Here is a 16,895-nt window from a genome sequence, read left to right as displayed (position 1 = left end):
TCTAATGGATACTGTCCGACTATTTATTATTTTTTCTTGACTTCCAGAAGCTATTACCCTAATGAAAAAATTTGAATTCTCAGGTTTCATTTGAATAAAGCTGTTATAATTCCTTAAATCTGTAGCAAATAGTAGTCTTCCTCCCTTTGGTTTTTGTTTCATATACTTTTACCACACCTGGTAACAGTACTACCTAAAGACGTGGGAGCATGTATCCAACTGTTACCATAGAAACTCTCCACCAGTATCCTCAATTACCATGTTGCACGTCTGTACTTAGTCCATAGGTTAATCATCTCAATTTATGACAGTTTCATACTACATCTTCTAAAGCTCATATCTTGTTGGTTTCTTTTGATAACTTTCTTAAATAATTTCAGAAGATAAACTGAACTGAAATGTGTCATTATCAGTGATTATTTGACTAGTGCCATGAATAGTTTTTTATTTAAAATGTTTTCTGTTAAACATTAATTGAAGATATCCCAGTATAGCCCAGTTTTAAAGCAAATCTCCAAGCCTTGAATTTTATGTTAATAGTTGAAAGCAAGTTTTCCATTTGATTTATATATCTCTGTTTCCTAAGAGATAAGTGTAGATATGTTATGCCCATAGAAAACTATATAAAAATATTCTTTCAGGCCCTGGCTGGATAGCTCAGTTGATTAGAGCATCTTCTCTGTATGCCAGGGTTGTGGGTTTGATCCCCAGTCAGGTCACATACAATAATCAACCATGAATGCATAAAGTGGAACAAAAAAATGACATTTCTCTCTCTCTCACCCCTCTAAAAAATAAATGAAGAATTCTTAATAAGACTTGTTCTTTTATAAAAATAAGAGAGTAGATAATATTTTAATGATAGCTGGTTTTCTATCATACTTTAATTCATGAGAGAATTTTAAAGTGAAAAATTTCTCACACAAGGAAATCAAAACCGTTGCCTTTTTAATTTATTTTTATATCTTCATAAATTCATGGAAACTAATGGTATATTGTACATGATGAAGTATCTTTGCATAAAATATTTTGGATTATCCTTATCAGACATAGGAACGAAGAAGTTGAGAAACTTGGTCTTTACAGTCTCTGTTTTGAAGTTGGAATAATCCCTAAGAGTATAATTTACTTTCATAGAATTATAATCTGGAGAAATTGTAGGGTTTTTGTTTTTTTGTGTCTTTGTTTTAATAAAATTTTTAGTGTGTTTGGTTTCTCACTGTCACTATAGAATCTATATTTGTGACTGAAATTACTATCAAGAATATTATTTTTATCACTAAACTTAATGGTTCGAAAAGTAATTTTTCACTTATGTTTGTGACTCAGAAAGGCTTGTCACATTAGTAAATTTATGGTTTACAGTTATGTTTCATGAGGAAAATGCTTCATAAATATATATTTAAAATATGATGAATTATAGAAATGAATGAGAGAGTCATTTTTCCAGGAACTTGTATATTTTAATTAAAGACTGTATACCTCTTCTTTAAAATAGAAATTTACTTCTACAAACCTTTATAGTTAAAACAGAATTGTAGATTTTTTTCTCTGAAATATATTACATATCATGTTTTCAACAGATAACCCATTACTGGGTGTTATTTTTAACTTCTTGTTATAACCTTTTCTGGTGAAAAAAATAATGAATAAAAATCAGCAGATGTTTTATAAAACTAGAATTTAATTTCATAAAAGTGATACTAAAATATTTTTACTCAGATAAATGTGAGAAATATAGATTCTAAGATAAATTCTTTACAATAAAATGAAATCTTCTGATTTTACATGTGCCCTGCATTTTTCCATATTCTGCCTCCTATTCAATTGATGTTATTTTATGTTATCATATGTTTAATTTTATATTAAAAGTCTGTAGGGCATAAGAATAAAATATAAGATGAGTTGAATTCTCTTATTCCAGAGTTCAGGAAAAGCAATTTAGCTTAGTGTTCATCTAATTAATACTAATTTAGCACATGTGATGTGTTTAACCATTCAGGTTAGTATTAAATGTAAAGGAATACATATGCTACTTTCTCCATGGATTATAACCTTATACCTTCCATCATCAATGAATGGCCATTTGTTGCTTGCTACATTTACCTTTTGATATTGTAAGATATATATTAGTTTGTGTATCTTTTTTTAAATGTGATTCTGAAGGCCCTTCAGCTTGAATTATATGGTCCTTCCATCCACAAATATGGCTGAAAGTTGAACTTGACATGGATCAATATGATCTGGGCTAAATATCTAAATGTGACTGATTATGTTAGCATCATGTCCACAGATCAATATTTAGTTTTATTATGAGCCTGACTCTATAATTGGGTTTAGTCAATAAACTTTTGTCTCCTTTCCTTTGCAGTTTTAGCATTGCACCATCTAGGTTTTAAAAACCACATTTATTTTACATTTAGGACTCTGCTTCTTGTTATGACCAGAAATTAAATCTATCTGTGAATTTTAAGGAACAATGGGTCCTCAGCTCTACCATTGTGAGGACAGTCCACTTTTATCTTAACAACTGATTGCTTGACCGATACACGCAACGTTTTTAACAGAGCTAATGTAGTAACACCCAGCACTTTTTCGGGGTGGCACGTGGCTCTTTCTCTGTATCCTTAGTAAATAAGTCACATTGAAAACTGACAAAACATACCATTAATGAAAGCAATCATAAAAGCTTGCCTTTTGATAAACCCGCAGGGTCTACAGGCGTTGAAAGATGCAATCTGTAAAGAACAGTGACTTTGGGCCTTTGACTGAAGTGCCATGTGGGACGTTATGCTTTGTCTGAATATTTGCACAAACATGATGCTCCCTTTTTCATGTCTCTTAAACTTGAAGCTGAGAGCAATCATTGCCATATCTACATTAAGGTTGGTCCCATTAAAAGCTCCATACAAAAAAAAAAAAAGGACTGGAAGTGGTTCAGCTAAAGCTTGTGTGTTCATTTCTGCCCTAGTTTGCCATTTGGAAAGCAGGCCTCTAGCCATCATTGCAATTTTTTTTTATGAACAGACTTGGGCTCTTTTCCAGTCATTTCCTTCCATCAATATGTACTGAAAATTTATCAACTTTTCTTAAAATTGAAAAATAAGATTATTTCTGTCAGAATATCAGAAGTGCCTTTGAAAGAAAATACAACTTCCTCATTTCAAATATTTTACAAATTTTTCCCTGTTGTTTTTACTTAGACTGCCCTAAAAATTGCAATTTATGTTCATATACTGAATTCTTAAAATCATATTTTATTTAATATAAGGTAGTCTTTCATTTTTATGAGGCATGCATTTCATGGTTTTTATAAATTGCATTTGCCCACTGTCTGACCAGAAAAATAATGCACTATACATGCTTTTCTGAATTTACAGATGCAGACCGTTTTCAGAAACATGGTATGGATGAGTTTATTTCTGCAAATCCTTGCAAGCTTGATCACGCCTTCCTTTTTAGAATACTCCAGAGGCAGACTTTAGATCACAGACTGAATGATTCCTATTCTTGTTTGGTGAGTACAAGTCTTCTGTCTAGTCCCCCATGGGTTAGAATTAAAGAGGTTTAAAAGTGAGAAATGCTTGTTATGAAATGGCATTTTATTCCTGACTCGTTTAATAACTGTAGTTGGAGTTAGGGATGAAGGATTCCAATCGATTGCTTCCCAATTTGAAAATTATACACTTGAAGACCACTGCTGTGCCACTCAATAGACAAGAGAATAGGCTCAAACAGCCTCTGAACTGTGGCTTCTCAGTCCCCCTGGAGAAGGCTGAATGAAAATAGAGGCTTCAACGAAAAATCCTCTGTGATAGGATTTACTGACACCTGTACAGACATTTAAAGGTTTACGTTCTGTTCACCAAATGTTGGTATATTTTTCATTTCTCTTTTTTGTTCCTAGAAAGACAACCTAAGTTTCAGGGGACAGAATCATTGGGATAAATAATAGAACAGGGGCTACATATAGCCAGGAAGCTTCAGTTTCATCTAACTCTCAAAAGATAATTTGAATTTCTTAAAAAAGAAAGAAAAATTAGTTAAATTGCCTAGTTAAACTGCTATCTGCTATTTGTTGAAACCAGCCAATATCTGGGATACAAAGTATAATTGAATTCTAGAAGGCTTGCTTGACTCCTTAGAATACGGGCATTTAACTACAACCTAGGAATCACATGTGTCTATCCAAGGATTTATATTGTTGGTAGCAATTCCTCTGGAATTTTCCCAGCCAGAAGAAGCCTACTTCTATCACTATTTGGTCTCTTCTTGCTGAAGGTGGTAGCTCCATGCAATAAAGTTACATTCTCTTTAAAATAAGATTTCAAAAAGGATGTACTCCCAGTTCATCAGAGGTATTTCAGTAAAATAACTTATCATCAAGATCATACTGCTGGATTATTAATTCATTTGTAAACTATTAAGTAGCTATTATTCAACATGTAATTATATAGTTTAAACCTGACCCAACCCTAACTTACAATAACATGGGGAGTAAAACAAATCATAACAAGTCAAACATGTTTCCAGGGACACATAGAGTGAACATCAGTAGGGAGCCGTTTGCTCTTGGATTCCATTCAATTGAGTTAGTTACCCAGTTGTCAAAAGCTGCTAGTGGGTGACTCCATGTGTCATATGGAGGTTGAAGAGAACACTACAGTGTGTCTTCAGTGGCACCTAGAGGGCAGTGAGCATATTAGAAAGAGAAGTTGGAGGCAGGATGACCTTGGGTGTAAGTCACGGCTCAACTGAGTCATCTCGTGGTCTTGAGCAACTCACTGAACCTCTCTTAACTTCAGCTTGTATATATATAACATGGATATTATAATAACAACCATGCATACTGGCTCTAAATATTAATGTATGCAGTATGTCTCGTCTCATGCCTGTACCATCATTGTAGTAAATATTGTAGTGTTCTTTCATTTCTTCCCCCTCCTTTTCTTTATTGCAGGTCATATTTCTACATTTCTCTCCATTCTTTCATTTCTCTTGCTGATTATCCTGCCCCCTTTTAAAACTCTCTATTCCCACCTTTTTATTCTTTTTTATCTTGTTAATCTATATAAATCCATATGATTCATCAAAACATTTTATTCAAAAAGCATTAACTTTGTTATATTTGTCATATAATGAAAATAGTATCTGAAATATTTAAATATTCAAGTAGTCCATGTTTACCACTGCTAAACTTAAACCGAAATTGTCTTTTAGTTCACTTTATAAAACACTTTCAGTAACTAAGCAATTTCAATTATAGCATCTACTTTACCATTCTCTTCTTTATTGATTCAAACAGAGGTTGCAATTATTTGGAATATCACTTTTGTGATTGGCAAATGTAGGTACCGTGAATAAATTTGACTAGGTTTTGAATGACAGTGGAGAACAGGTTGCCTGTGCCTGTCACACCATAAAGAGAGGATGGTATTAGGTTGCCAGCGTTCCAAATCAGTTCCAAACTGAAAACACTGGAGGTTTTTTTAAATATCATGGAACGTATTACTAACTTTAAAATGTCAAAAGACACTTTAATTCAGCTTCTTTTCATAATGCCTAACAGGGTCTTCAGAAAAGCAGATCATACTACAGAAAGAAAAAATCTTTTTTTTTTTTTTTTTTTTGCAGGGTTGGTTTAGCCCTGGCCAAGTCTTTGTGTTAGATGAGTACTGTGCTCGTTATGGGGTGAGAGGCTGTCACAGGCATCTCTGCTACCTTACGGAACTGATGGAACATTCAGAAAACGGTGCTGTCATTGACCCAACCCTGCTCCATTACAGCTTTGCATTCTGCGCCTCTCATGTGCACGGCAACAGGTATTTTTACTTGCAAACACAGTAAAATGTGTAAGGTTGACTTGGGAAGAGAGAAAAATGTGCTTTGATATTATCACCTAGTAACAGATTTTAAATAGCAAACACTTCTTAGAAGAGGGAAGAAAATGACAAAGGAAAAATGTACATCAATATGCTGTTGATTTACATGCGCTGTACTTTATGTTCTTTTTTGCCATTAGAGCCACTTGGATAAGAGAGAGAGAGAGAGAGTATCTGAGATTAGAAACTGCCTTTTAGTTCTTATGGACCACCAAGCACCGGGGTCTGCACAGCTGAAATGCTGTTGGTGCTTCTGTTGTAGCACCAATATGTATATTGGTGCTAGAGGCATATGTATATCTGGATAGATTTTGTCAATACATTTATGTATTCCTAATGCCTCTGGCTTTTCCGCTGTGGAATAAGCTTTCATTGGTAAAAGAACATGAATAATGGAGTTTATGTAGTGTCCTCTCCCAACTGCTTCCCTAATCTACACTTTAGGAACAAGTATTGCCTTTTAGCGGTCCAGTGACCTCATCTCTTGCTTTACCAAAACGGAGAGAAATCACCTAACGCAGGCCCCACCAACTGTGTACCTCTGAGCTTACCTCTGAGCTCTCCATGACACTCTCATCTTATTCCTGTTCCAGAGATCTTCAGCCTCCTTCCAGAAAGGAGGCACACCTATCTCATCCCCTCTTCACCTTGCTTCAACCTGTATTCATCCCTCATTATGCTCCCTTTTCTTCCCGCAAACCTGTCTAAGCCTCACCTAGCCTCACACCATAACAGAGTAGTCAAGACATTCTGAAGTCAGACCACCTGGCTTCAAATGAATACTTATGAACAGGGTAAGATAAGGCAAGCTTCTTAATGTATTTGTGTCTGTTTCATTACCTATAAGAAAGACATAAAGTAGTCTCTCAGAAATCATAAAGTCTTCTTAAATATTGTTGTCACATCAAGCTACCTTTCCACTGATCTCTTTGTAACCATACCTCTCAGCATTTCCACATCCTGCTTCTAGCTCCTCACTCACCAGAGGCTTTTCGAAGTGGATTGCCTCATAACCTAGTCCAGTAGCCCATGCTCCAGTTTCACTCTTCTGACTCTCATTGAAAAGTTGATGCTACAGAATATCCAAGACCTTGTGCAGCTTAGAGAACTGCTTTTCTTCCCTGAGGCAGCAGTGTCTCAACTCCCTCTTTCTTATTTTTGGCCATCTCTTTGCTATTGGTTCTGTTCCTCCCGATTCTAAGTACAGCCTAGTGTTTTGTTTCTTCCCCCCTCACATCTGTTCTTAAACTTGCTCTCTTCTTTCTGAGAACTTCTCTACTTCAATGGAAAGTCTACCTCACTGATCTCGCGCGCCCCTTTCCACAGTTTCAACTATGACCTCCCTTGGTACAGATAATTCCAACCCAATTATTCTGCTAAAATACAGATCTCTGTCAACAACTGGGGGCTTTAATGTTCTTCTGGGACTTTCGATTAAACCCATCATCTCACTAAACCAGTTCTTGTACCACTCTCAGATCCTACTATAGTGTGTGGCAAAAGTAACACTATTGGCTTAAAGTAAGTCTTCAGTGAATACTTGATGAATGAATGAATGACTTCATTATTTGTGCTACTGTCACTTCCATTCATGACCCATACACTGTTCATTCATCTCTCTTTTTTACCTCCTGTACTCAATTTGTTGCCAATGTCATTATTCTGTCTTCATAGTACTCTTCACTTTTTTCTGCCATTTCTGTGCATCTACCATAATTCTGGCCTTCATTTTTTCTTGCTTATCTATCTTTATCCTTGTCTCTACTGCTTTTTTCAGTAGTCTGGCAACTGCCTTTTAAATTGCAATTAATTTTTACTGTACTCCCTTCCAAAAAACTTTAGTGATTCTCATTTGATTATTAAATTCAAAACAGACTTCTTGCTAAACTAGGGTTTCTCAATATCATCTCATTTTGTCTACTCAGTCTGAAGTCCACATAGTCTTCTACACATGATTTTTACCCCAGATAACCTGTTTATTCTCCCTGTAATGTTTCTGTTTCCAAGTTATGTAACAGTCAGATATCGCAACACTCCTGTAACAAGACTTCTTTTAACTCATTCACACACTAAGAACCTTTTATGTCTAGTATCTTTATGAACTTTATCATCTATACTTACATCTATACACACGCACACCTACTTCTATTCAACTAGATCATACGTGGAAGGCAGAAACTAGTCTCATCTACCTGTTATCTCTGCCTTCATATTGTGAGTGCACAATAAATATTTCTTGAAGTTGCCACTGTTGCTATTTCTCATCCCATTATAAAATAATAGTGATCCTTCCCTCAAATCTATTCAGGCTTTGACCTCATTATGGAATTCAGCCTCACTTCAAACTTAGGGGGATGTTGCAAATTGTGGTTGTTTTTCCCATTACCTTAAATGAAACCATCTGCACTGGGCAGATTTGGAGAAAGGTGAGACTGACAGGCCTGGTCAGGATGGCTAATCTTTGATAGACAGCATGAGAGGGGCTGTTTTACTAAAACCATCTCCTATCTCCCAGCTCCATTATAATTCATCCTGACTGATGGGTATCAAAGGGCAGACCTCCAAACTTAGGCAGCACTCTGAAAAACAAGAAGATAAGATGGAGGCCATGAAACCGCCGGACCCAACAAATTTTGTGTGATCAGATTATTTTTGTCATTAACACACAAAGGCAAAATCAAATTGAAAACATTAAATAGAAAATTCAGCTAATGCTCCCCCAAAATGTATGTGTGTTTGAGACACATTTTAATAGAAAATTACTGAGGCAACTGGGAGCTACTGCCACCACCTGGGAGGCAGAATGATTTGAATCTAAAGGTTTCCATAGTTACTTTTATTCTGTAAAAGTATTGTTTTATTTATACTGGTACACTCTCAAGTATAATTTAAGATATGTTTATATGTTATGCATATGTTAATAGTACACATTAAATCCACTTTCCAGGGTAAAATATGTACATATGCAAGTATCTCCGGGTGGTGTTTTAGAATAGAAATTTGAGTCAGTTTCTGATTCAACATTTAAGTCACTTGTAGCTTTATGGGAAAAGAAAGGAAGAAGTGCAGATTTGGGGGAAATTTGAACCTCAGTTTAGGGTAGAAATGATCCAAGAGGAGCTGAAAGATATGATATTTCCTGTAATTTCTTAGTCAAACAGATGTCATTCAGAAATGGCATGTTGTCACAATGGAAAAACAAAAGAGGCAGAAGATATCTACTTGAATCTCAACTCTGAATTTGCAAACCAACCCATGTTGGGCAAATCATTTAACCAGTGTCCGTATGTAAAAGAGGAAGTACTAATATTCAGGTGTTGAACAATTATAAAATTCTATGTCTGTATTAGTTACTATTCTAATAAACTTATTGTCATGCAGCCACTGGAAAGTAAATTGTGAGAGGAAAAGCATGAAAAATAGGTGGTTAGAGCTGTAACACTTAATGCTAAATGGAAATGTTTCAGGGTGTATGTAATTATACTGTTAATTTCTTTGCTGATAGAATATCCAGGCTTTATCAACCTGTTCTTATGAAAATAAGCCTATCTTATCCATGTGTATAGGATCTGATATTTATATAGATTTTCATTAAAAATACTGTCAGTGTTAAGTCTGACTTTTCAGTCAGTGTTTGCTATGGTCTCTTTTTACGATCATTTTTATATCTGTCAAGACGCACATTCAGAGAGTCATTTTGCTCATTGCCTGAACTACCTCTATCAAACATTCAAAAGGAAGAAAGATTGCCTTTTGTTACTGACTGAAGTGAAGGACAGCAGTGCTGTCTGGATGTGAAATTTCTCCGGAAGCACGTCCTTTTACACGGCATTGAGCTCTCTAGGTGTGTTCCTCCGGTGCAGACACATCTTCTGTGAATAGCACTCTGAGTGTTTCAGGGATAAAAGAATAGAGTTAAACAGAAAAGGTCTGGCTGGTACTAAGACTGAGAAAGAGAGAAAAAAAGAAAGGGAGAAAGAAAAAATGAGTCAAGGACAGAAACAGACACACTTCTGTGGGATGATAGCCACAGACGTCCGTGAATAACACAGCCACTCACCTGGCAACAGCACCGCTAAGGACTGACAGGAGAGAGAAAAGAGACTTTCTGAGACAATGCATTGTAGGGCAAAGTTCTAGGTTGATATGTGTGGTTATACATCTTGGTTTTCTAAGTCAGGCTCAGGGTGGAGAAACTAAAGCAGCAACACAAAATGGCTTTTGTGTTTCAATGTAATGTAGGATTTGCAGTGTATTCTCTGACTCGTAAATGGTTCAGGAGGGCCATCCCAGAGCTGCTATGCAGCTGACAGGCCAGCTCAGATGTGCTGGCTTTCAAGTACAGGGTGTAGCAGTGCAACATGACTGTAGCTGATATATAAAGTCATCCCTATTTCTGTGGATTCCAGATCATATCACAGAGTAGCAGGCAGCTATTGTGGGCACCAGTCAAATCATATCACAATACCTCCATCCGCACAGATGATAACCTTTCCTCTTACCTGTCACCTCTGAAATTATGCTTTATCTTCCTGCCTCTAATGTTAGAGACAATGATGCATTTTTGTGTAAAATCATAGATAATTATGTCAAATAGATCATTAGGATTTTTCATTATCACTCCTTATTCTAGACTTGGGTATATGGCTTAGAGAAATGAAGTATAAATGCCATAGAAATTCTGAATCTGGAGACTCACTTTTGAGGCAGTCACGCAATCACATCAAATATCAAAGCAAATTTATCCTCCTGTCAAGTGACAAATGTGACAGATTTTTTTCTACATGGTACATGTGCAGAGGTTGAAGGGTGGTTATCAATGAGTATCTTTAATATCTGCACGGAGGGTTCTTTTTTGAATCTATCAGAAGCTATAGAACAACTCCAGATCTGCCTCAAGCTTTTCCAGCAGTAACATCTGCCCTCATACAACCTCAAGTTCAGTACTCAAGCAAAGTAATCATGCCTTTCAAAACAAAACAGACAGAACCAGAGCAAAAGTGAGTGGTGTGGGGAGAAATGCTGGAAATAGCCATGAGCTGGGAGCCAGACCATCTGTCTTCCTGTCCTGGCTCTTCTGCTTATAAGCTGTTTCATTTTGCTCAGTTGGTCCTGTCGGAGCCTGTTCATCATCTGTTTGTTGTGAGTATTAAAGCTGTCTACCTGATAGGGCTCCTAAACAGGCCACATAAATTATGTAAACACTTTGGTGACAGTTTATGGACAGTATGGTAGTTAAATTAGCTTTGGGGAATTGTTCTGTTGAAGACTGGCAGTGCAAAGGGGAACTTGGAGAGTGTCATCATTACTGCAGCATCCTCTGGACCAGTCTCCAGCAGGAGGATGGGACTGGGAAAGCACTGAGTAGGTGCCTCCCCTCACCTCCTGTCCATGGTCATTAGGAGGAGCCATGGTGAGGCTCTGGGATTGGGAGCTCCCCTTCTCCCGTTCCCTCCTGTTGCTGAAAACATTGTGGGCCTCATGGGGGAGTGGCAAAGATGCAGCCAAAACAGGAGTCAAGAACCCCATTGTGCAAGGTAAGCTAGTCACCAGACTACAACTTGGCGAATGGTTACTAAGGTCACCAAATCAGTTCCCTCTGTTTTCCCTTCATACCAGTCATTCACAGCAAACAACTCCTGCATTTTTGTGAAACAATGCACAGAAGAACCTACTGAAGGTAAATCACTGAGGAAGAGAAAAAGCAAAGGGAATATTTCATTATGTGTTAGAATACAGATCAGGTTAACAAAAAACAGAAGAGCTACTTCCCTTAAACGTGGGATCTTTAGGGCTTATTAGCATCTAGAGTTAGAAGGGGAAAAGAATTTGGGGTCTTAAGAGTTGGATTTCCACAGAGTTTACTAACATAATAAAAATGTTAAGAGCATAGTCTATATGTAATACTGTAATTTAGAATCGAAACAAAAAGCTGTTATTTATATATGTATATGTATGTGTGTGAATACACACACATCTGTAGCATTTACCATTACTGCTTCCTGTCAGTTAGGGAGTTTCAGATCTATGCTGATGCTCAAATCTGGCCTAGTATTTTCCCTTTTCATCCACTTTGTGTCCAGGCTACTGCAGCTGTATGAAATGACTTGGGTAGCTTTCCTGCTTGTTCTACATACTATTCAAATAACTTGTTTTTTTTAAGTTGACCAAAAATTCATCTGGGTGGCCCAGGCTGGGTAATTCAGTTGGTTGGAGTGTCATCCTGTACACCAAAAGGTTGTGGGTTCGATCCCCCAGTTGAGGTGTACACGGGAGGCAACTGATCGATGTATCTCTCACATGGATGTCTCTCTCTCTCTCGCTCTCTCGCTCTTGCTCTCTCTCTTCCCTTACCTTTACCCCTTTCTCTCTATATATAAAATCAATAAACATATCTTCGGGAAAAGATTTTAAAACAACATCTGGGTGTGGGGACTTACTTGTAAAAATATATTTAACTACACCATCAGTTTATTTTGTAGTTAAAGAACTATTCAGGCTTTCCATTTATTTCTGGAGTAGGTTCTGTCAGGTTGCAAATTTGTAGGAAATAGTGCTTTTCATTTAAGTTTTCAGGTGCACTGGTATTAAGTGGTTCTTTTTATATATTTTTGCTCTGTTTGCAAATATCTCCCCTTTCTCATTCTGATATTATTTATATTTACCTTCTCATTTCCTCTTCAGTCCATCTTACCAGAAATTTGTGAACTTTTAAAAACTCTTTTCAAAGAAACAAATTTGGCTTTGTTGAACTCTCATTTATTTGATTTTAATTTTATTAATTTTAAATAACTTTTTTAAGAGTAATTTTAGACTTACAGAAAAACTGCAGAGCTACTACCGAGGGTTCTGTGTTTCTCCTGTGACGGCACAGTCGTCAGTGCCAGGGGGCCAGCACTGGCCCGTGGCTGGGGGCTGACCACAGTGCGTACTCAGATTTCACCAGTCCGTATCTTAAATTAATGTCCCTTTCTTGTGTTCCAGGATTCAACTCAGGATGCCACATTGCATTTTGTTATCATGTTTTCTTCTGATCGGTGGCAGTTTCTTGGCCTTTTCTTATTTTTCATGACCTTGACAGTTTTGAGGAATACTGGTAGAGTATTTTTTCAAACATTTCTTAATTTGGATTTTTCTCACATTTTCATGACTTAGACTGGGTTTATGGAATTTTGAAGAGATGCAGTACCCTTCTTTCATTCTGTCAAGTTGTAATGCTATTCACAGGGCATCACTGATCATATTAACCTTGATCACTCGGTTAAGGGAGTGTTTGCCAGGTTTCTACACTGTACAGGTACTATTTTGCTTTCTCCACACTATTAGGAAGCAAGTTACTAAGTGCAACTTCCACTTGAGGGGAGAGAGGAATTAAATATGTACTAAATGTATATTTGATACGTATAATTAAATATATGTAGCTAGTGGGAGTACTAACTACATACATCCTTTGGAATTTTTCTATAAGGAAGATTTCTTTGCCCCTCTTTATTTGGTCAAGCATTTATGTCAGTATGGATTTATATATAATTCCCTTATACTCTGGCCTGTAATCCAATACTACTTCATTTACTTTTTTGCTCAAATTGTTCTAGCTTGAGCCATTAACAGCCCTTTCAGACTAACTCTCTGTGAGTGCCCCATGCTTTGGGGGGGGGGGGCGGTTAGCACTTTTCTTCTTTCTTGTACTAAAACATGTTCAATCATATTTTGTATTTTCCCTGCATCAGCCCTAGAATCAGCCATTTCTCCAAGAAGTCCTAATTCCTTTTATTAGAGAATGGTATTTACAAACCAAGATCATGATGATGGATATGCTTATTGCCACTGGGTAGTTGCTTGCAGGCCTTTTCACTGGACAGAGCTGGGCCATATATGCATGTATACTAACCCATGAGTTCATCCCGATGGCTCCAACTTTAGCCCAGTACCACAAAGCTCATGTTAGCCTTCCTTCATTGCTCATCAGTAACTTCTCTCCTCCATAGTGAGAAGCCTGGCTACCCCCAGCCACCACCTCTTTACTTAGAGTTCAGTGTTTGGGGACAGGTTTTTCAGTCATTAGCCTTACAGTTTCCTCTCCAAACACTGTTTTCCATAGTTGGGTAGGACAGCTTCTTCCCCTACCCCCAATCCCTTTAGTGAGGTTATGTCATACAGTGCAATTAGTGTCATTTTTGACAACATGCAGTCCATCCTGAGACCCCTCAACATCCCAGTTGATACAGTGTTGTTGGTTTCCCGTAAGGTATTCCATAAAGCTCCTCCTCTGTGTCGTCCAGTTCTTACTGTTCTGTGGGTTTCGACAAACACAGAGTCATGTATTCACCACACTAGTGTCATTCTGAACAGTCTCATTACCCTAAAAGTTCCACTGTGTACCCCTTTCTCTGTCAGCCATTTCATTAAATATTTAATTTGAGTATTCCTTTCTTCTACTTTCTTGGGTTGCTTTTTACTAACTTCCTTTAGTTGACATTATTGTTAGCTTTTCTTCTTTTAATACATAAGCATTTAGGGTTATTGGTACTCACTAACTACTGCTTTTACTGCATATAAAAATTTTGTATATAGTATTTTAATGAAATTCATTCTAAGTAATTCTTTTTCTTATAATTCCCTTTTTATATGTACAGCTATTTATAAATATATTTTTAAAGTTCTAAGAGAGTGAAGCTTTTCTGGGGTTTTTTTCCCCTTGGGAACTGATCTTTAACCTAACTTCATTCTGTTCATAGAATGTAATCTGTGTAATACTGATGATCCTTCATAACTTGCTGAGACTTTATGGCAAAGTATTTGTCAAGTATTGTAAATGTTTCATGTCAGCTGAAAAAATAAACATATTCTGTATCTTGGTAGGGCAAGCAGAAGTTGTGTGGTTCAGATCTTCTAAACTCTTCTTAATTGTTTCCCTGTTTGATCTGTGGGGTTCTGACCAAGGTGGGTGTGAAGCTGCCCTGCCATGTTGCTTTCTCCCTTCTGCTACTGCCAGAATTTCTGACTCCCTGTAGCTAATAATGCATTTTGCATTAAAGTTTATTTAGATAGTTATTAATGTTATCCTTTTGGTGAGTATTTGTCTGATACATGTTTATTCATACTTTTAGCCTTTTTGTGTTCTTGTATTTTAGTGTTCTCCGCTAAAGAAGATTTGCTCTTGCTTTCACCTGGTGACAGGAGTGCTACTAGAGTTACTTTGTTTTCTCATCTTGGAGATTCCTCGACTGCACAAGTAGTACCCAGTGCGACGAGGTCAGGCCTATGATGCGTATTCTCTGGAAAGACTCTTTTTCACTCAGTCTATAGATGTGTTGGCTCCACGTTGCAAGATTATTGATTCTTTCCAGACCATCCTTTCACCTATAGTGTAGCCTATGCAAGGATCCTATTCTTTACAGGCATCTGGGGTTCAGTGGCCCATGCACATTAGGTCTTTGACCCTGTGGCCAGTTCCCTTGAGCATACCTGTAAAGCATCCCTGGTATCAACGTTTGCTTCCAGCGCAGCCTGGTGTTCACTTTCACTCCTACTTTGGTTTCAGCTCCTGATTCAGTTTTTTGTTTTCCTGCCCTTTGCAGAATTTTTTTACTTTTTTATAAAAATTGCACAACATTCAACAGTGTGCCTATTATAATTTATTCAGTGTCTAGGTGTTTTATAGTGAAGAGAGATTTGTAGAGTAATAAGTAAGTTCACTGTATTAGCAGCAGAAGTCACATCATGAAATTTGCATTTTGAAAAAACTAGACATCTCCATGGAGAACCTCCTTTACCCCTCTGCTTCAGGTTCCACCTGATAACTGCTGCTCAGCTGTCACATCTTGCTGAAATGTCATCCCCAAATTGACTCATTCCCTGAAATCTAAATTGTATCATGTCTGTGTACTTTTCCCCTTCTTAAATGTAATTGTACACTTACTGTCTGACTTTTCTTTTTTATACCTTTCCTTACCATAAACTCTTCTCAGGGCAGGCATCTTTTCTGTTGTTGTTATATTGTATCCCCAGGACCTGGCTAGGTTCTCAAATAGTTGTTGAGTAAGCAAATGAATGACGTTGGCCATCTGTTTACAAACTTTGCAGGAGACATGTTGGGATACTTCATAAGTAGACTTCACAATTAAGTATTCTTAATCAAATACAATGATTTTTATGGCCCACAGAAAGACACTGTATAACCAGCAAGACTGTATCATTTTATGCCATAGAAATTAGTGTATTAAAACAATCAAATGCTCTTTTTATATATAATATCAAATATGATTGTAACAAATGATAAATGTAACACAGTTGGTGAAGTTACAGGGAAATTAATAATTCCATGTGCCATGGGTCAGAGTAAGGTGATAAGTGCAATATGTATCAAATGCCCAACAACACCATTCCACTTGTCTTATCTTGGGCTGCCATAGCAAAATATCATAGACTGGGTGGTTTAGACAACAAGGCTCTATATTCTCAAGGTCATAGAGACTGGAACCCTGATATGAGGGCACCGGCGTGGTCAGGTTCTGGGGAGGACCGTCTTCCTGGCTTGCAGGTGATTGCCTTCTTTCTGTGTCCTCACATTACAGAATGAGATCTCACTCTTCCTTCTTTTATAAGACCACCAGTCCTATCAGACTGGGTTCCCACACTTTTGACCTCACTTGACCTTAATTATCTCCTGAAAGCCCTGTCTTCAAATGCAGTCACATTGGCAGTCAGGACTCCAACATGTGAATGTGAAGGGCATCACACACTTCAACCCTTAGCAGCAGGTAACCGAGCAGTATACTTCCAGAAATTTACCCCAAGGAAACAGTTAGAAATGGCCTAAAAATATACAGTATGCAATTTGTTATTGCAGCAGTATTTATGGTAGGAAAAACAAAGAGGAAAAAAGTCTAGATTTTTTACTAATGGAGTATTCTATTAATAAATTGTGATACATTCCTAATGTAATAATATACCTCCATGAAAAGTATGTATTAGAATATTTAAATGATGTGAAATGTGTTTACAGGTCAT

General features: G+C 37.0%; 1 protein-coding gene across 5 annotated transcripts in view; it reads left to right on the top strand.

The window, feature by feature from the left end:
• Window positions 1-16,895, top strand: part of CADPS2 (calcium dependent secretion activator 2) — a 621,734-nt gene that overhangs the window by 430,277 nt on the left and 174,562 nt on the right. For all 5 annotated transcript variants that reach the window (XM_053669960.1, XM_053669959.1, XM_053669957.1 and 2 more), the window contains exons 12-13: window positions 3,381-3,517; window positions 5,635-5,822. In XM_053669960.1, the coding sequence (XP_053525935.1) occupies window positions 3,381-3,517; window positions 5,635-5,822 (325 nt within the window). The remainder of the gene's footprint in view (window positions 1-3,380; window positions 3,518-5,634; window positions 5,823-16,895) is intronic.

Source organism: Artibeus jamaicensis, unplaced genomic scaffold (assembly GCF_021234435.1).
Source record: "Artibeus jamaicensis isolate MK-2021 breed Jamaican fruit bat unplaced genomic scaffold, CSHL_Jam_final contig_540, whole genome shotgun sequence".
In the NCBI taxonomy this organism is placed as follows: domain Eukaryota; kingdom Metazoa; phylum Chordata; class Mammalia; order Chiroptera; family Phyllostomidae; genus Artibeus; species Artibeus jamaicensis.
Note: the sequence above shows the minus strand (reverse complement) of the source record. Positions and strands in the feature narration are given on the sequence as shown.